Raw genomic sequence first — 19725 nt, 5'->3', positions numbered from 1 at the left:
CTGTGTGTTTATATGTAATTAGTTCTGGTGTTTGCAGAGGAAAGAAGAGGCTACTCGGTGCTAGCGTAAAAAAAGAGAAATTTTATTACAGTGCTTAACCTGTTCTTGAGCACTTTATTAAAAAATGTGTGAGTATACTGTGTCCAAGATTAGTTATTTACATCCATTTAAATTGTACAGAAAGCAATAAATTAGCAAGTTTCTGGAAGGCTTACCACATTAAACATGAAATTTATTAAAGTGGATGTTAAATTGATGCAGTAGTGCCACTTCATTTGAAAATTAAACCACATGTTGAGAGAGGGTTCTGGATAATACAGACTGAATATTCAGTTCCTTATATGGAATTATGAGCAAGTCAATGCAATGTTCACAATCCTAGTCTCAGCCAAAAATTTCTCAGATTAATCTGTTCTCCAGCTTTCTAAAAGAACTGAACTGCTTGATGTTATCAGCAGAAGCATAGGGAAAACTTACCATCTTAGGACATTTCTTATATCTAATAAAATTTTGTTTCTTAAATTTCCTATCTTATGGGGAAAGGGAGGAGGCAAGCTAAATAATCAATTAGAATTTCTGGATTGTTTAGGCAAGTGATTGTTGGCTTGAGTGTCTTCATTGCTGAATCTTGGTCTCTAAGAGGCCTTCCTACCCACCTGCTGTTTCTTTTGGGTTAATGCCATGCTGGTGGACACCCTGTGGCTGCCTTTGTGAAGTTACTGTGTGCCATGGGGTACGCTTGTATGGCTTGCTTTGTCATCTGTCTTCTAGTTCACCAAAGTGTAACTTGTCAATGTTGTATCTTTTTTTTCAATCAGAGATAGATACTGAATTCAGCTGATAACATCAGTGCTGAATAGAAGGATATGGGGAGTAATAGGGGTTTATTTTAATTAGGACAAACTTACAGTGAAAGCAAAATCAGCTGCACTCTTTAGATGATGTAAGAAAGTAAATTAAGCTTTTAAGTTATTAACTAGCATAGACTTCCACGTTTTGTAAGAAGTGCTGATCCAGGACAGGAAGCAATAGCATCTTTAAGGAGGCTCTTGCATTTCTTTTGAAAAAAACATTACTTAGCGCACAGGAATTTCACTAGTAAACTTCAGGGCAATTTCTGATACACTGAATAAGGTAATGCAAAACCGAACCTGAGAAAGACATGCTATCACCAAAGGACATAAGCTGAGCGGTTACTTAGGCTGCGTTTCAGACCATCTGCCCTGTAAGCGAGGGAAGGCCTTTTCGCGTGTGCTTGTTCCCCCCGCAGCCGTAAGAACTGAAAGCCTCGCGTTCGGCGCGTGGCCGCGTGCTCCCGCTCCTCACCGCGGGGACGGTGGTTTGCTGCTCTGGATGGGCAGAAAGGGAAATCGCAGGGAAGCGGCCGCCTGCCACAACTCGAGGCTGTGCTGCTGCGAGGGGGCAAGCCCGCTTCCCCAGTGCCCAAAAGCTGCTGGGCAGCAGTAGTGCCTGTGCCTGCAGGAGCTGCCGCCATGCTGTCGTTATTCCCTTTCTGCCACTGGGAAAACGCGATCTGGGCCGCGTTCCTCCTCCCACGGGAGCGCCTGCTCCCCACCCTGACTGAAATGAGCTCCCCGAGCTCTCCGGCAGACCCTAACCAACTTCTGGCAGCTCTGCTTTCGCAACCACTCTAAAGCACCTCTGTGATCCTTGCAGAATTTGCAACTGAAAAAAAGAATTCTGAAAGCCACTGCTTTTAAGCAGTCATTAAAAGACAAAACAAAACTTGGCCAATATTGATTCACTTTTTAAGGTCCTTTCATGTAGAATATGCAGAATAACATGCAGTGAGAACAAGTTACTCCTTGCAAATTTAAATCCTTTCTGTGTTCTTCTGGGGCTTCTCCCCTTTGGAAAAAAGAAGAATTAAGCTTAGCATTTAAAAACTTCTAGTCTCTTTGTCTCTTCAGAATAAATAGCTCACTCGGCTAATAAGGAAACACAAAACCATGCATATAACACTACTTAAGATTATGAAGTCAGGAAACAATACTGAAATATAGGAACTCTGAAGTTAGAAAACTGGTTGGATTCTGGGTTTCATGCTAACAAATGCAAACTAAATGTCAGATCTACAGCACTCAATTTCTGTGTAATAAACAGACTGCATGTGAAAGTGAATGATAATCGCAGCTACCAGTCCTACACTGCAGAGGTACAGCCAGTAAGTTTGGGTCCAGACCTCAAGAAAAAAAAGCTGAAGCTTCAGCCATTGTAGTAGCAGAAATAAAGTATATTTAAATTTTTACATGCATCTCTGAGCAAGTCTTTTTTTTTTAATTATAAGAACTTTTTTTTTTAAAAAAATACAGCAGCTCAGCTTCCCAGATCCCATTACAAAACTGTGGGGACAAGGAGCCTAATTACCTGTAAAATTCTCACATGGCTCTTAGTTGGCACTTGGTTTCTAATCCTACTGAGGCCAGCTTTGCTTATTTCACCCGACTGGTCACAGGTTCCCACCACCCATTCCACCGCTTCTCTTTGAGCTCGGCCCTTGACTTCGCTCAGACAACGCTCGGCGACAGCCCTGCCGCAGGACACAGGCTGTACAGCGCACTACAGATGGTGTTAGGTCACCTCTTCCACCCGAGCGCCTTAACCAGCAGGCTAGATCAGCAGCACGAGTTGTGGGACGCAAGGCAGCACCGGTGAAAGGAAGATGTTCCCGGCCTGCTGGTGGTGCGTCTCGGCAAGTAGGAAATGCCAGTTCAATTCTGCTCCGGGGAACCGAACCAGAGTTTGCTACGTTCTGCACAAGTGACCCAACTAGACAAGTGAGCATCTATGAAAAAATAGAAACCTCGGGGAAAATATGTCTGTAAGGTCTAGTCAGAAAAAGATACATTATGAGAAACCGGTGGTCACAAATTTCTCAAATGTAATTTAAAACTTAGTGCTGTCTATCCTTTGAAATATGCCTTTTGAACAAAGTTATTATTTCAAAAGTTATGCTATTAAATTACAACTCCTACATCTGTTAATAACTAAAACATCTAATCAAATTAACTAAGCTACAATTCTGCCTACAGTTATGACAATATATAGCGAAAGTTGGGTTTGAACTGAACATCAATATATAGCACTTTTGTTGTATTACTCCATATTGGACAACGGTTACACATGAAAGAAGGAAAATGTATAATCAGCATGCTAGGTGCAGTATGCATTTAGAAAAGCAAAAATATATATATTATATCCAGAAGCAATGTTCGTTCACTCTTAACTGTCCTGGGGAAAAAACGTTCTTGCTGTGAGGAATGCTATCAGATATCCAGATCTTCTACGGGACTTCACATTACATTGTTGGAGTCGTAAGGAATAACTATTTGGGAAGACTTCCATGCCTACTTCAGGCTTCTAACTTAGGCGGTCTGAACTGCACTCTAAAGACAGGAGCCTGGGTTCTTTGGATAGGCTAAGGAGAGGGAGGTATCTGCAGACCGTTTAGGGCACCTGCACCTTCAGTGCCACAAACCGCTCTCTCCGAGTGTCTGCGGATGCCTAGGTGCCCAAGTTAAATACCTGAAGTTAAGCAGCATGAAGTACAGTCCATCTAACAGCACAAATCTTTCATTTAAAAGTGAAGAAATATTTGTAAGGATTTAGCTAATTGTAGGTACTTTGCTAATATAGCTGTCATTTCAAAAAGGTTTTGTCCTGATAACTTCATTTTTATGTACCCTACCCTACTCTCCACCTTGACCATAGGGAAGCTAGCCAGTAGGGTGCCTTAAACCGTCTATAAAATAAGCCTAAAAAGGCTTTAAGTCAAGTCCTCCTCTCCCAAAAACCTGAAGTATTGTTACAGGTATAAAACCTTCGGTTTCTTCAGCCACTCTGCAACCATCATCTTGAGCCTTCACAACTACATATGCATCTTTGGTTACCAGACAGACACTCTTCCACCACTCCATCACAGGTTAGGCAGGTTGTTTTCAACTACAAATGGTATGCAACCAAGAGGTATGCAAAGTATTTTCTATCCTCACTCAAGGATTACAAGTGCATGGTCTCCACTCTTACTTGGGGATTAAGGTACTGAATAAATTGATTGTTTTTCCTACTTGGTTTTAGTCTACTGCAATCCCTACAGGCAATTAGCTCAGCAGCTCAGTCAGAGAGAAAAATCCAACACTTACGACCACAGAGCTCCTGCTGGGCAAGTATTGTACAATCAAACAGTGATGTCTTTTAGATCCCTTTTCTCCAACTCATAACATGATTATATCTACTTTATCTAGAAAGAGATTTCCCATAAACAGATGGAAAACATAAATGGCAGTCTTCTACATGGACTTCAATTTGCAGTATGCTGTGGTGTGAATTTACAGCACACTGGCTGTTCTGTACTAACTCCTTACAGGGACAGTAAACACTTAACACACACATAACACAGAAATAAGCGTATACCAAATAAGCTTTACTTCTCTTTCTATTTGTACTCGGTATGCATCCAGATGTTGCAGCAGTTCAGAGGGACAGAGTAGCTAGAGTACTTGACATTCACACCTTATGTAGGACTTAAACTTTTAATTTTCTGAAGCTTAGCACACAATAAACTAGGTTCCTTTATTAGGAAGAAACATTTTAATGTGCAAGAACACTTTATTTGAAACTCAAATATATCTGGTGCCCTACTGGAAAGATTTCTTTGTCAGCTCTATGTTTGATCAATTAGCAATTTCTAAAAGTAATTCTCACTTTGTTTTGGGAGTTTCACTATTTTTTCCTCTGCTGCTCGATCTCTTTTTACCCCTGCTCCTGGATCGCGAGGAACTCCGACTTCTGCTCCTACTGCGCGTTCGACTATGACTTCTGCTGCGACTGCGGCCTCTCCTCTTTCTCCCCCTGCTGCGAGACCTCCTCCTTTCTCGACTTCTTGACCTTCCAGATCGGCGCCTTCTCTTGTTTTTGCGGCGATTCTTTTTTCTCTCAGATTCGCCATTTCTCCGGTAAGAATGATCTGGGCTTGGGCTGCCCCTTCTCCTTGACCGGCTGTAATAGTCATCACGATGGCTTGTTCTGTTTCTCCTTTCAGAGTTTTTAGACAACTGATTAGTCCGTTCAGGAGAAATACGTATGTCTCTATTGGCCTCCCAAAACTCATTGTTTGGATTTTTGAATACATGAAGAAAGTTGCAGTGCTTCCCTCTTGGACACTTCTGCCTTTCAAATAAGCCTGCAACAGATTAGGGTTTGCTCTTTTATGAACCAGGCCTGTTAAAACTCCTCCTTCATTACGTGTGTATGTATGTCTTCATTATGGAAAGAAACTCAATAAACTGAATTTTGCTGCTTCAAACAGAAAAACATGCATCTGACCACCTATCAATTTAATTCACATAAGATTAATTTTGAGTATGTACTTTTCTTGGAATTAACTTTTTTTTAACAGCTATGAAGGTGTTGGCTTAAAACAATTTTCATAAATAATTTTACTACCTTAATCTAAGAATGTAAATATAGATAAGTCAAATGTGATAGTTACTGCTAAGAACAGTTGATGGTTCAGAAACTGCAGTTGCTTTTAAAGAGATAAATTAGTACTTCCTGTAGTTTCACCTTAAGATTATTATTTCCAAAGCTAGGATCCAAACTTTCTTTTCCAGTCCAAGGTAAATCCACCAGAACGATTCAGACACTTAGGTGACGTGGTATAAATATTCCCTTCCTCTCCTAGATCTACATAAGCAAGTTAGCATATTTGTCTTCCAAACAGAAATGAACTACAACATGAGGCAGATCTGAAAGCTACAGGCTTATTCCCTTTCTTTCACTTCCATAAGTACTCTGTCAATAACACACATTCTCTTTTCCCAGTGTTTATGTGACTCACCACATATAGCAGTTTTCCACCTTGTCACAGGACAAAATTCACAATGAAGCTGTCGGCCTGCATACCATCGTCCACTAAATAGAGCAAGAGCTGCCTGACAGTCCTTCTCCCTTTAAAAAGTAAAAATGACACATAGCATTATCATCATACAGTCATTTAAGATGTTACTTACCAGATTTAGGCTCCCATTACAGTATGGGAATGAATCACTTGGATTATACAGTGTTCATTACAGGACTTTGGAGTTTAATTCTAAAACTTGGTAAGATTGCGAGTACTTACGACTGATACTGGACATACACATTTCCTCGCAGGTGGGGCTCATAGTTGCAACTGACCTAAGGGGACGGAAACATTAAGTTAGCGGAACAGAAGGTTTATGCTGTACAGCAGCTCATGTGTGCGGACATAGCAGCCATTGTGATTTATGACAGCTCATCTATATGAACTTACGTATGATTTTTTTCTGAGCACTTAGTTTTAGAAAAAAACCAAAAACCCAAAAACTCAACAAACCAAACCAGCCCTTTTGGCTTATATTTGACTGTTTCCAGCATTATGCTTTGATTAACTCTGGGACTTCTGCTTCACTTAAGACCGCAAGACAGCTTGTACTCAATTGTCTTGCACCTGTCTGGGCAAACCCTACTGTGCAACAGCCAAATCCTGCTCTGAAAACAAGCAGTAGTATCCTCATGTGGAAACGAGGGATTCATTACGGTAAGAGTATCTTTAGAGCAATTTACGTTCACAGCATCCTTGCGAGATGAGTTAGAAAAGCTGAAGTCACTAGCTTTCACTGTACAGTTCTGAAACACCTTTTTTCATATTGATTCAGCATTCAAAGTATATCTAAAGCTCTCAAAAATACACAATTTAATTTCCAGAAAGCTCGTTGCTCATTACAAAAGATCCTGAGATGCGCAGGCCCAAGCAGGCTAGAACCCAGCTCTCCAGGGCAGAACAGTAAGCGCAGCCTCTTTCGCCCCCAGGCCTCTTCCAATATCCGCACCAAACGAGGCAAGCGGCTCCTTTCATCACTGCACCCTGACTGACCCTCGGAGAATAACCTCTCTGTGTGCACTGCATTAGGCAAGGGCTTCAGGCACAACAAGCAGTTGTATAATTAAATATTACAGAGTAAATGGTCAAGATCAGAACAAGCGAGAATGATTTTGCCATGGATGTTTCTGAGTGGGAAAAGAAGTGTGTTTTGTCAGGATCTGCCAGATTCTGGAGTAGCTTCCCAGAAAGAACAGCAAGAATAAAACCTTGGGCTACATTGGAAATAGAAGTCAGCTGGAAGAGGGGTGTGTATAATCTGATTCTAAATGGTAGCAGAGACAAAGCTCCATCAAGATCCCTGCAGCCAACACATAATTTCTAAGCATCTCCAATATAATGAAAATGCCCACAAGAATCATATTGCAGTTGCACAATTGCTTCAGAAGCTAAGAAATGCCACACTAAAAGCTCTTACCCTGTTATTAGTCATAGGGACCCAAGTATGTGCAACTTAGCACAGCTGCATATGACACCGATACAAAGTCGAGGATCTGAGTCTGATGATAAGACAGCATTTCAACCTACGCTCCATTGGGAATCTACATCCCGTCTTCTAGAATGGAGTACAGCTTGCTAATATCCCATGAGTCAAAATATGGAGGGGATACTCCTCCAAACAAATGAAGGTTTCTTACCTCTAAAGCTCATTATACAACTATTGAAAATTCACTTTTTCTACTTTCCTCTTGCTTGAAACGCTAATACAATCTCAGTTCTGAGGCAGCTGTCAGTAGATGGAAAGAAACAAAAGGAGAAAAGGCACTGTGTGCCTCCTGGTGACTGCAAGAGAACACTCAGGAACAGAAGCAGAAAGGGATGCTGCAATAGATTCTGCTACAAGGAGATTTCACCATCCAAGCTGCACATTTGGGGGCAAGATGGGACTGTAAACACACATCATTCATCTCTGAAGTCTCCATTTACAGGTCCCTCTCTTTTGCCCCGTAAGAAATCATAATATAAATGGGAAAAATTCAGTACAGAACATTCAGCAAACCAAATGCACAAACTAAAGATGGGATGACAAATCTCAACACCATTTACATAACTTACCTTTTTATAATTCCTCCTACTGAAATATCTACTACCTTTTCAGTTCATTGTAATTTGATTTTGTTTTATCCAACCAGTCCTAAAATGACATTCTTTGGGTGTATACTCCAAATACATTTTATACCCCCACTATGTCATTCCTTAGACACAAATACAATAGCCCAGATATATTTATATTGTCAAACAGTCTTAGTGGACCCTCTGGGTCTTATCACAGGCTCAGTAAAGAAGGGACTGTGAGGTTAAGTGGACCGTTGAGCAGTATGAGTAACTTGCGATATAAAACCACAAGCTTTTGTAACAGTTCAGGGGAACAGGAGAGAAGATTGACCCAGAGTAAGAAAATGCTCTGTAACAACAGTGACAAGTTTACAGGTGACATGAGACATGCACAGTTTGCTGTAAGGATACTGTATAGTTCTCTAATGTACGTGGAATTTAGCTAGTGCATGCTGGACAGAGTTGCTGTTAAGGCCAGTAAAACACAATTTACATGGTATATGTTACGTATTTAACAAGCTGTTACAGTCAGATGCATACCTTGAATTGAACAACCTTCCCCACATTCTGAAACTCAGGGAGCACGTCCTCATAGAACTCCAGGAACTGCTGGTAGGTCTCCTCATCACTGTACTCAAGACTTGCGTCTGTGTCATAGTCATCTCTCCGGCACTGCTCCATGCCAAAAGTGATGAACATCCCTCGGACGAGTAGTGTCTTACTAGAGGTTGGATAGTTATGCTTGCGAGAACACCTGGACATTTGTAGTGAAGCAAGAAAAGTGAAAAGATGAGAACTTTCAGCAGAAGATGCACTCGTCGGAACTTCAAACACTTGCCATTTTGAGTAACAGTTATTACAAAAGAAAATCCTTTAGTGGAAGATCAACATATTTCAATTATTAAAACAAACCTTTTGGAAGTGAGTTTGTGTATACCCTTAATGCTTTCTGCCATGCGTAAACACGTTCTTGCTTAAAAAAAGCATGTCTGCAAAAGCTAAAGATACCAATAACATAGTAAGAGCTAAAGTAATTTCTTTTAGGCTACTAGGGTTAAATGTGTTCCCCATTTCTGAAGGGCTTTATAGAAAGACTACTGACAATCTTTTATGACATTTTAAAGCAAGTCCTGGATCTTCTTTTTGCAAACTAAACTTTTATTGAAGTTTCCTCATCATATGGGGGGTGGACAGAGGGAGTGAGGGAAGGAAAGCACACTTAGACCTGAAGTTGGACAAGTACAAGAGTAGTATTTTTCCACTTCTAAAAAAATGATTCATCTAAGTAAGTCTTATCTTAATCTGCGTCTTCTTGACAGCCATAAAAGTATTAGAGCTCCTGCACCATGTATCATATTCAGGCTACCTCATTCACATGCTGGAATACAGTTCTTCCCTACAAGCCTTTAGATTCAGTAAGAACATAGATGTTAGCCTCCATGTTTATTTCACTGTGCTTTATGATCTCCATTTCAAACACTTCCCCAAGCAACTGGGTCATGCACTCTCCAACACATTTCTCCTTTTCATGACATGATCAGAAAAACAGTCAGACTAGTCTACTCTCTTTATCTGGCACTGGCAAAGCGCAGACAAATTGGAGGGGAGTCAGGTCTCAAAATGGGCAATTACCACTTAGACTTCAGATAGGAAGTTTCTTTGCACATCCAGTCAGTCAGAAATTGACTCTCACTTTCTGGTTGACAACTTAGGACTTCAGAAAACAAACAACAACAAACAAAATTCCAAACCCAAAACTAAAACCAGAGACTTTTTTTTCCCCCCACATTTTAGAAGCTGCCTCCTTTCACCATTCTATTTGAATGATAGAAATCAAAATATTACACCCAAGCAGTATCGTCTGTACACAAAATGAATATAGCATATGACAGAACAAAAGGAACCCCAAGGAAAATGAATGACCCAAAATCCAGTATTGCTACAAAATATTAGTGTTTGAATTACTGGGGAAATTAGTAATGGTGAACTTGGGCAGTTTTAGCTTCTTCAGGACATAGTGAGCTTTGACAAGATTCAACAACTATTTTATTGATAATATTGGCTCCCAATTTTTCACCACTGCGGTCCATTTCAGCTTCCAACCCATTCTTCCAGTCCTTATCCTAGCTGTACCTCAGTCCTTCAACTTAACGGTCAACACCAGAGGTTAAAATGACCAAATATGAAGGAAGCCGGTATGTGAGGAGGAGGAAGGAAGATAAAAGAGAGGTAGGTGAGATCAACAACTACAGGTGAGGAAAGAAGGGCAGAATATGATGTTTCTCAGTATTTATTTACCACAGCTATTGACAGTTCAAAGCAAAACTGATTTTTATGCAATCCATAATTAATCCATTAAACACCTCCATTAAATACCACTGAAACAAAAAAACTGCAAAGATTACAAAGAGCTAAACATTTGAAAAGCAAAAATGCTGTCTGCAATGAAATAGCTGGCCAAAGTTTTATTTAGGAATTCAACACATATTTCAGAATAGAAAAAAAGATGTGGACTTGAAGCTTCCATGGAGTTAAATTATCACATAATTATCCACAAGATACATCACACTAAACCAAATTGCTTCTAGGATAAAGAAAACTACAATAGCTGGACCACACATGTTTCAGTGATACAAGTTAGTAAAATAGCCTTATTAGTTTATGCTGAAGATTCAGGTAATAAGTATCAGAGTCTTTCCCTGCTGAGCTGTTGTTCCTCCTTAATGCACACAAAAATTCAGGTATTTTCTAGCCAGATGCTGCACTTGTTCATTGGTGACCATTAAAGATAATGACCCCCATACTCCATGAATCCATTTATACTTTTGGCTTCCTCTATGTCCTCTGGCAACAAGTTTTGCCATTTGTCTTATATGAGAAAGTACTTATTTTTTAAAGCTGGTAAACACTCAGGGACGTTAATTAAGCTGCTTCATAATAAAAGCAAATAATCCTTCCCATCCTACTCATGAGCTCAGTGTTCATCTGCCACAGCCCTCTTCCATCATCTCTTTGAAAGTAGAGTCTAGGCTAGTTAGGCACTCCTCCTACAGAAGCTGTTCCTCATCTCTGATCATCTTGTCCTTTTACCATACTTCCCTTTCGAGATAGGGCACCCGTAACAGTATACAAGAATCAAGAATGAATGTATCACGCATTTAAAAAGTGTACAAACAGGAGAATTCTGGAAGCTACACAACAGCTTTTCCAACTGTGCAGATGTATCTTAACTTGCTTTAGTCCATTTGAGATTTGATTGTATTTTTTTAGATGACGTGGCATATGCAAATTACACAAGATAAAACAAAATCTGACATATCAAACCCGTACTAATAACAAATCAAATATATTCTGTCTGAATATATCTGTGCATGTGTCAGAGCTACAGAAAAGTCAGTTTGACGAATGTAACCAGAATGCACCATCAATAATATGCCGTAACAATAAATAGTTCAATTCCAGCCAGGCAATGCTTTTGCTCTCAATGACTAGTTCCATCATGAATAACAGAACCACATCCAAATACATGAAAGTAATTTATATAGCAATTTTTCTTCAGTTTGCTTATTACCTAATGAAGTTGCTTCCCTTTCATCTCTCCAAAACACTTGTATGCTGGTAAATATTCAATTGATTACCTGTCTCCAAATCGGCAGGAACCTGTTTTAATATAGAACGGGCAGTTCGCTCTGTCCTTCTCTGTTCCTATATTCTCTGGGGGCTCTGGGTTATGCCAGGTCACACCATTCTCTAGCTGTGGAAGAAAACATTAAAATACACAGCAGTTAGAAAAGAATAAAGAAATGTAATGGCAAAATAAAACTACCAATTAAATCCATATGCAATTCTGAGCAGCGTGTTACCACAAGGCAAGCTGAACCTATTTTAAGCATTGTTTTACAAAGCTGCCCAGTGCCTTGGGTCTCTGGTGATGGAAACCTCTTTTGTTGACAATTGTTCAGTTTTAAGAACAAATATGTATTCATGATTTCTTTTTAACAAACAAACAAAAAAATCACTAAACTGGATGTTTTCTTTTGCTAAAGGAAGAGCTTCTTAAGATTTTATAACCAAAAGAATTGCAATATATTTGCTCCTCAAACAGCAATTTCATTTGTTATCCACAAGAATTACAAACATTGGGACAGGTTCTTTCCACTCAGCTAAGCTTGTTACCTACTTCACTCCACGACCCACTGAGCAGCACTTCATATACCTGGCAGATAGAAAGCTCGGACTATTTACTTATTTGTGTTTGCAGCAGCTCAAGGCTCAGTAAGGTTATCATTATCGCTTTTTATGTGGCTAGAAAAGGCTAAAATAAAAGTAACCTGCCAAAGGCCAGATGTAAAAAAAATAATTAAATTCATAGTTAGCACTGGAAGTAAAAGGCTCCATACTGATCGTCTCAGGCCCTTAAGATTTCTGTAATTCAAAATAGGATTATCAAGTTGCAAGCCTTGACTGACAACAAACAAACCAGACATTTTAAAAAGGGAATTTTAATTTTGTTAACCAAAAGATCTGTACAGCTGACTAGCCTAAGTTCTTGTTTTAAATCAACCGAAAACTCTATTTACAAGCAGCATTTAACCCTGCTACCAGTTCTGTTCATGACTCTTAGCCGTAATTGTCTTTCAACAGAACAGCACTGTCACTTCAACAGTAACTGAACCCTGAGCTGATACTATAATGAAGTCTCTAACATAGCACACTTCTGCCTGTTCCTTTGCAGAAATGGCTGCTAATACATCTTGAGCTCTGGGCAGGTCGTAGTTCAGAGCATTTTTCTAGGCATATTATGAAATAGAGTTAGATTCTCTACCTGAAGAGCTGTTTAAACATAATTTGGAACTGAATGCAGCTCCAGTGTGGCTATGGCAATCAACATACAAGGGGTTAACTAGGTTAAAACTTAATTTTCAGATTCATGCAGTGGTTTAAGGAGAGAAAGAATCTTTACAAGTTTAACCATAGGACAGGGATAAAAAAACCAAATTGTTCCTTAAGGCAACAGGAAAGACTGAATTCATCCTCTCCAAGATTCAAATGAAAACTGCAGTTTTCTTTACTACACACTGTCAGCTTGAGATCCGTGCTCTTCCAGGCACCCAAGCAGTCAGCTTCTCCCACCCCCACTTTTTTTTTCTTAAGGATCTGTGCCCTCCTCTACTGCTGAATGCTTTTATTTAGAGCCTGCCATCTGCTTAAAAAGACAATTTTGCCTTGCCACCCAGAAGGACTGACAAATCTATTTAGAATTCTAATTCACAAATAAACTATCATGCATAGTGCTTTTATAACAGCACACAGCAGTATTTCCAGATTCATTTTGACTCAGACCTCCTGAACAGGAATGAGCACACACAACTGCACCGCCACCAACCAGCGTAAGAAATACGCTTAATTATGTTCCACCCAGTAAATAATTGTTTACAGCTCATGCAAGCCACCACATATTAAATTTATTCAAGCCATTAGGTTCTTGAGAGCAGATGGACAACATGCTAGAAGGCAAATGCTGGATGGCAATTAAATTACTTTTCAGTTCTTTTTCAAAGTCTCTGAGCATACCTGGCTTTCAGCTTGATCCAGCATCCTCTGCACAGCTGCCTATAAATGGTGCAAACACAGGACTAGTGAAAACCCTGAGGACACGCAAAACATCTGGTTTCTTTAGTTAAGAACCTAATTTACAATACTCAATGATTATGCATAATAAAAGTTTGATGGGGTTTACTTTAAAAACGAAGTTTTAATTTTGCTCTGTACTACAAAGCTGTTAAAGGATACATCAGACAAGACCCTCACGTAGATGATTTTCTAATCTAAATGCTAGACAAGTTAAAAAGTTTCATTTTATTCTTTTTTGAAACTATCATTGAACTACTGAATATTTAAATGTATCTCCTGCTCTAGTACTCAGTCTGGTTACAGTTAAGTTCATAATCATTTAGTTGCACTAAACTTTTTAAACTTAGAACGTTCTATGTGACACATAGAAAAACACATTGCTTAGTGAGCCTCTGTTAAAGCAAAACATATAACTGTTAAGAAACTTTAATATCGTAAGTTCACTGTATCTAGCCTTCCAAATACAGGAAAACAATGAGGATATTATTCTCCTTCCTTCTTCTAAGTGGGCTGAGCAAAAAAATAAAGTCACTCTCCAAAACTGGCTGGAAATCAGTTCCAACAAATTCTCCGGAAGTTCCAATAAAAAAGACATTTAAACATAACCAATACAAGAAAGTATGCTAGCATTGTTCTAATTTGGAAGAGAATTAATGAAATTAAGAAGGAGGAAGAGCAAATAACAATTAAAAAATGCAATCCAAGAGGAGGACCCAGACAGCATCTGGTACGAATCATCAAGTATGTCAGATATTATCCACCCTATTAAAGAAAAACAAAACAAAACAAACAAACAAAGAACCACCCAGCAAAACCCCACCAAACTAGAAAAAAAAAAAAATCTATTTTTTCATCTTAGGAAGGGGCAAAAAAAAAAACCAACCAACTTTTTTTTTTTTAATCAGTAAGTCAGAATTTGAATAAACTGCTGTTTCAAGAGACAGGCCAAATCAACTGAACAACTTCCCGCTACTGAAATGGGTGGCTCCGCTCCCAGCTGGGTACTCGGTTTCCCTCTGGGTGCCTGTCAATGCCCTCTATGAGCCAATTTAACTCACTAAACCAGTGAAACAGTAACACAGAAAAAACCAAAACACGACAAACCACCCAACAATCAAACAAAAAAGAAAGCGGCTTCCATCTAGTTCAGGGAACCAAATTAGCCCACTGAGGGTTTGGGCAAACCCAGGCAACAAGGAGAGGGAAGGAACAAAATCCCGCTGTTACCATGGTTCAACTCTCTTGGAACTATATCTCAACCTGAAATAAAGAACGCGGCCATCATTTTCTCTCCCTACTCTGCAAAAACGGAAATGGACAATTAACACAGAGGAAGTAAGACAGGAAATACAACAACTGCTGTTCTTCTCCATTCCTCATGCAAGTGTTACATAATCAGTGACACAACCATTAAATGCAGGTGACAAGGTTTGCCCACATCTCTTCTCCTGCTGTGGCTACCAGACACAGTAGCAGAACACCTCCCAGTGAAGTGACTGGACTCTTGCAATTGTGGAGAAGCTAAAATGGGTTTATTTATTACATCCTAGAAAGCCGCTGTGCTTGTTTTGGCTGGGATAGAGTTAATTTTCTTCATAGTAGCTAGTATGGGGCTGTGTTTTGGATTTGTGCTGAAAACAGTGTTGATAACACAGGGATGTTTTCGTTACTGGTGAGCAGGGCTTGCACAGAGCCAAGGGCTGTTCTGCTCCTCACCCCACCCCACCAGCGAGGAGACTGGGGGGCACAAGAAATTGGGAGGGGACACAGCTGGGACAGCTGACCCTGACTGACCCAAGGGATATTCCAGACCATAGGACGTCATGCTCAGCATATAAAGCCGGGGGAAAAAGAAGGAAGGGGGGGATGTTTGGAGTGATGACGTTCGTCTTCCCAAGTCACCATTCGGTGTGATGGAGCCCTGCTTTCCTGGAGATGGCTGAACACCTGCCTGCCCATGGGAAGCAGTGGATTAATTCCTTGTTTTGCTTTGCTTGTGCACGCGGCTTTTGCTTTCCCTATTAAACTGTCTTTATCTCAGCCCACGAGTTTTCTCACTTTTACCCTTCTGATTCTCTCCCCCACCCCACTGTGAGGGATGTGAGTGAGCGGCTGCTTTGGGCTGAGTTGCCAGCTGGGGTTAAACCACAACAGCTGCAATCACCCTTTACTGGCAATAGGCCAGTCCTCACATTGGACTTCTGTACAGGACATCGTACATCCAGGTCATTCAACCTCTAAAACTTAAGAATGCATCGTTAAACAGAAATGTTATCAATGACTAGTATCTTCAGTATCATTTTTTTCTCCACCCAAGGAGCTCTGAAAAAAAGATACGTCCTGTTGGATGAGTCAGGTAAAGAAGAGGTGTAATATATCTTTTGATTAAGAACTGTGTTAAGGAACAGCAGCAAGGGAATTCCATATTCCATATCCTCCTTGGTCATTTTCTTCAACGCTGACTGTGTTCAACTGGGACATTAAGTAAGGATTATCTTTAACGGATGATGCAAAAAGTGCACATATCAGAACCTGCATTCACAGCATGCCTTTGTATTTAACTGATGTAAATATTACATACTACAAACAACCAGATGCGTTAAAACTAGTCACCCTCCTAGGCATCTGGATTCACTAGATCCTCTTTAACAGTGACTGATAGTCTCAGGAATTTAGACAGTATGGAGAGAAGAACTAACTAATGCATTTATACGTTTGCTAATTAGAATAAAATCTCTCTTCAACATGCATAGACTGTTGCATCTGATAACGTAAGAGGATATGTAACATGTTTATCCTCCCACTGCCAGGAATCACCTCTCTCTCTCTCTTCTCCTGTTGCTTCTGCTGTGCCGCTTCTCTCTCTTTTCTTTGCTGCTCCTCCCATTCTTCTTTGATCTTCCTCTTTGTGATAAAAAAATATTTTAAAAGATTATTTGAGGAAACAAATGCCTTATAATCAGTCAAATTCAAAACTATCATGTTGCATTACAACTCCTTGACCATTAAGTTTTCATCCAGTCATAAGCAACTACATCTCTGGACAAAAACCCTTTTAAAAGAGTCTTTTTTTTTTTCTTCTCCTTTTTAATTTTGCTCTTCTAGAATGGAATAAAGAAGAGCTCATGCTTTCAAACATACCAACATCAAGAAAACTGGTCCACTACAGAACAGTAAAAGACATTACACTAAGTCTACCTTATTGCCAGACACAAGTGTAACACTCAGTTTATACATCACCTCTTCTTCTTCTTGACGTTTTCTTGCAGCCTCTTCTTTTTCTTTCTTAAGCTTGAACTCTTCTTGGGCCTTTTCTTCTCTCAGCAACCACTGCTCGTGTAGTTTTTGTCTACCAAGGAAACCAGATACCACTTAAGACAAAATTTAATGACTCCCCACAACTGATGCAATTGTCATGCATACAATCCAAATTTATTAGTTCAGCAATAACGACAGCTTATCTAATCTTCTTTAAAAGAGAAAATTCCACAGGAATCATTCAGACTTTAGAGAAAAACTGTGTAGCCCAAAATATACAAAAAGGATTCTGTTTTACAGAAACTTTTCAAAGTATCAGAATGGAATTGACTACAAATGTATCTACTGCATATATGCCATTTTACAGATTTTTCACCTTTCTGCCTCAAGTTTTTTTTCTTCTTCTTCCTCTTCCTCCTCTTCTTCCAGTTCTTCCTCTTCCTCCTCAGACACTGATTCATCTTTTTCTGTAGCTTCTGAGGAGAAGCACAAAACGATGCAACTAAATAACTGGGTGTTATACTCAACAAAGATACACAAAATTATATCCTTTTAAAAAACGGAAAGAAAAAAAAGGAAAAAAAACCCACCACTATTTCCACTGACAATACAAAACACTTCACAGTTACCTGAGTCTCTTAGTTTGGCAAGCGCTTGCCGCTTTTTTTTTCGCTTTTCTTTCTTCAGAATAGCTCTGTATTTTTGATGGCTGATAATGAGAGAATATTATTTACGTTAAAACAGCCAAACAAAGGATTCTTACTGTCACACATGCACTCAGTTTACGTCAGCATTACAAAACCCCACAAACTGCAAAATTAACAGCTATTCATATGAAACAGTAACTCTACAGGGACATCTGACATGACAGCAAAATCTGTAGCTATGCTGTTAGAGCTGCACGTGGACAGCAGCAACAATCACGGACACAACAGACAGGGTCTCATCCTTCTTGAGCTCTGCAGTACTTGCTGTTATCACCAACTCCCTTAGTTCCTGAAACTTGGTCACTCAGTAAGATTAGGGAGAAAGATTTGGGGATCTCCTACCCTATAATTCTGGCATACCTTTCAGCACATTCTAGCCTTCCTCTCTTTTACAGGGTATGAAATTTTAAGTCCCGCCCCTTCTCCCTTGATATTCTCTACAGGCAGCAGTCTTAATGTATAGGTAACAAAAGCACGCTTAACGACCACCACAGGTAGTGCTCAGATCTACTCTTCTGCTGCTGACGCTTGGCCAGACTCATCCTTGCTTGTCTGATGGCTCTGCAAGGCTGCCTAGAAACAGCCCCATGCTTTCATTATGGTTAAAGCCCCTCTGAGTATCTGAAAGCCTTTTCATATCGACCCCTTTTCTGTCATTTTTCATTCTAGCTCTCTTCTTTCTAGCCAGTTTGTAACAGAGGAGCAGGAGGCAGGGGTGTTCTTCAACTGTTGTCATTCTGCCACACGCCAAACACTGACAGGAAATCAAAACCTTCCCATTTGGGAGCATGTAATTTTAAAAGATTCCATAGGTATAACTCAGACAGCCAAAACCTCAGCCGCATCTCTAACGCCTCAGTTCAGGCTTACTCACAACCTCACCAGGCGCGCACACCCGTGCACACCACCGGTAACGCCGCAGCGGTCATCCCGGCAGCGGAGCGCATGCCGTCGAAGACCAATGCCTGACCACACGCAGTGCCCACACCTGAGCCTTCCGCCTTCGATCAAGCAAGCCCAGGGACTCCTCCCGTAATGCCACCTGCCTGAAACGAGTCTCACCCCCTCGGCAGGTGCCTGGGGCCGACAAGCAAGGATCCCTCCTTCCCAGCTCCCAGGCTTTCTCGGGTGCTCCTGAAGCCCAAGGAAGGACGAGAGCGAGCGACTCTCCTCGCTCCCAGGCCGCAGCAGCACATCAGGAGCCGGGCGAGCAGCTGAAGTGCAAGGAGCAGCGCTGCTCCAGCCGCTCCGGGCCCGGGGGCTCACCTCCCCCTCCAGGCCACCCCGGCGAGCCCGGAGGGCAGCGGCCCGCAGAGACCTGCGGGCCGGCCCGGGAATCCTCCCCCACCATGTCTGCGGAGGGGGCCGCACGGGGGCTCGGCTGCCCGCCCGCCCGCCCCGCCGAGCCCCGCGGACCCACGGACACCGAGCTCGGCCGGGGCACACACGCAGCACCGCCGGCTCCCCCCGCCGCTGGGCCGGGCAGGGCCGCGTCCCCCTCCCTCGTCCCCGACCCCCCGGGCACCCCCCCCCAGTGCCAGGCCGCTCTCCCGCCCGCCGCGCCCCGCGGCAGCCGGTTACCCCCCCACCCGCCCGGTCGGCCATGGCCGCTGCCGCGCGTAGCTGCGCCACTCCCAGGCCCGGCCGCGGGGCGGCCTCAGCCGCGGCCGCCCGGGCGGTCTCGGCCAGCGCCGGGCCGCGACCCTCCTCGGGGAGCGGGTGTCCCCGGACCCTTCCCCTTCGCCCTGGAAGCGGCGGGGAGGCCCGGCACCGGCACACGGCTTCGGCCTCACCTCAACTTCCCCAGAGGGGACTCGGGCAGCAACATGGGCGCCGCCATCTTGCGTTTATCGAGGGGGGTGTCACGTGACCCCCCCCCCCCGACGGCGGCGGAAGGGCGCCAAATCCCTTCCGGCAGCCGAGAGGCGCCTGGGCGGGGCGAGCGGGCGTTGGGGCGGGGCGAGCGGGCGTTGGGGCGGGGCGAGCGGGTGGTGGGGCGGGGCGAGCGGGTGGTGGGGCGGGGCGGGGGCGAGCGCGCGAGCCCTGGGCGGCGGTTGGGCAGCCGGGCGCTCGCGCCGCCTGAGGGGATGGGCGGCGGGATCGGGACCGGGACCGGGATCGGGATCGGGACTGGGATCGGGATCGGGA

The 19725-nt window shown here is 42.2% G+C and overlaps 1 protein-coding gene across 3 annotated transcripts; it reads right to left on the bottom strand.

Moving 5' to 3' along the window:
• Positions 1–61: 61 nt before the first annotated feature.
• Positions 62–19484, bottom strand: ZRSR2 (zinc finger CCCH-type, RNA binding motif and serine/arginine rich 2). Of its 3 annotated transcripts, none has more exons than XM_041119426.1 (11): positions 19371–19484; positions 17500–17579; positions 17247–17346; positions 16811–16961; positions 16430–16516; positions 13553–13591; positions 11617–11732; positions 8519–8732; positions 6143–6198; positions 5861–5970; positions 62–5203 (listed from the first exon to the last, which is right to left on the bottom strand). In XM_041119426.1, exons 1-11 carry the CDS (start codon positions 19415–19417, stop codon positions 4722–4724), a joined length of 1482 nt encoding a protein of 493 aa, XP_040975360.1. In that variant the 5' UTR covers positions 19418–19484; the 3' UTR covers positions 62–4721. The 3 variants fall into 3 exon arrangements, with proteins under 3 accessions (XP_040975360.1, XP_029855104.1, XP_040975361.1); XM_029999244.2 differs by having other exon boundaries at positions 16853–16961; positions 19371–19474; XM_041119427.1 differs by having other exon boundaries at positions 17247–17343; positions 19371–19474.
• Between the last annotated feature and the right edge of the window lie 241 nt (positions 19485–19725).

The sequence above is a fragment of the Aquila chrysaetos genome, chromosome 23, assembly GCF_900496995.4.
Source record: "Aquila chrysaetos chrysaetos chromosome 23, bAquChr1.4, whole genome shotgun sequence".
Taxonomy (NCBI): domain Eukaryota; kingdom Metazoa; phylum Chordata; class Aves; order Accipitriformes; family Accipitridae; genus Aquila; species Aquila chrysaetos.
Note: the sequence above shows the minus strand (reverse complement) of the source record. Positions and strands in the feature narration are given on the sequence as shown.

What these genes read in the sequence shown, in the direction of transcription:
- ZRSR2 (XM_041119426.1), bottom strand. Translation starts at nt 19,417, where the DNA reads ATGGCGGCGCCCATGTTGCTGCCCGAGTCCCCTCTGGGGAAGTTGAG. An exon ending in TCCCCTCTGGGGAAGTTGAG is followed by an intron (nt 17,580 to 19,370) that starts GTGAGGCCGAAG and finishes TCTCATTATCAG; the next exon opens with CCATCAAAAATACAGAGCTA. An exon ending in GTGGAAAACTGCTATATGTG is followed by an intron (nt 5,204 to 5,860) that starts GTGAGTCACATA and finishes AATCTGTTGCAG; the next exon opens with GCTTATTTGAAAGGCAGAAG.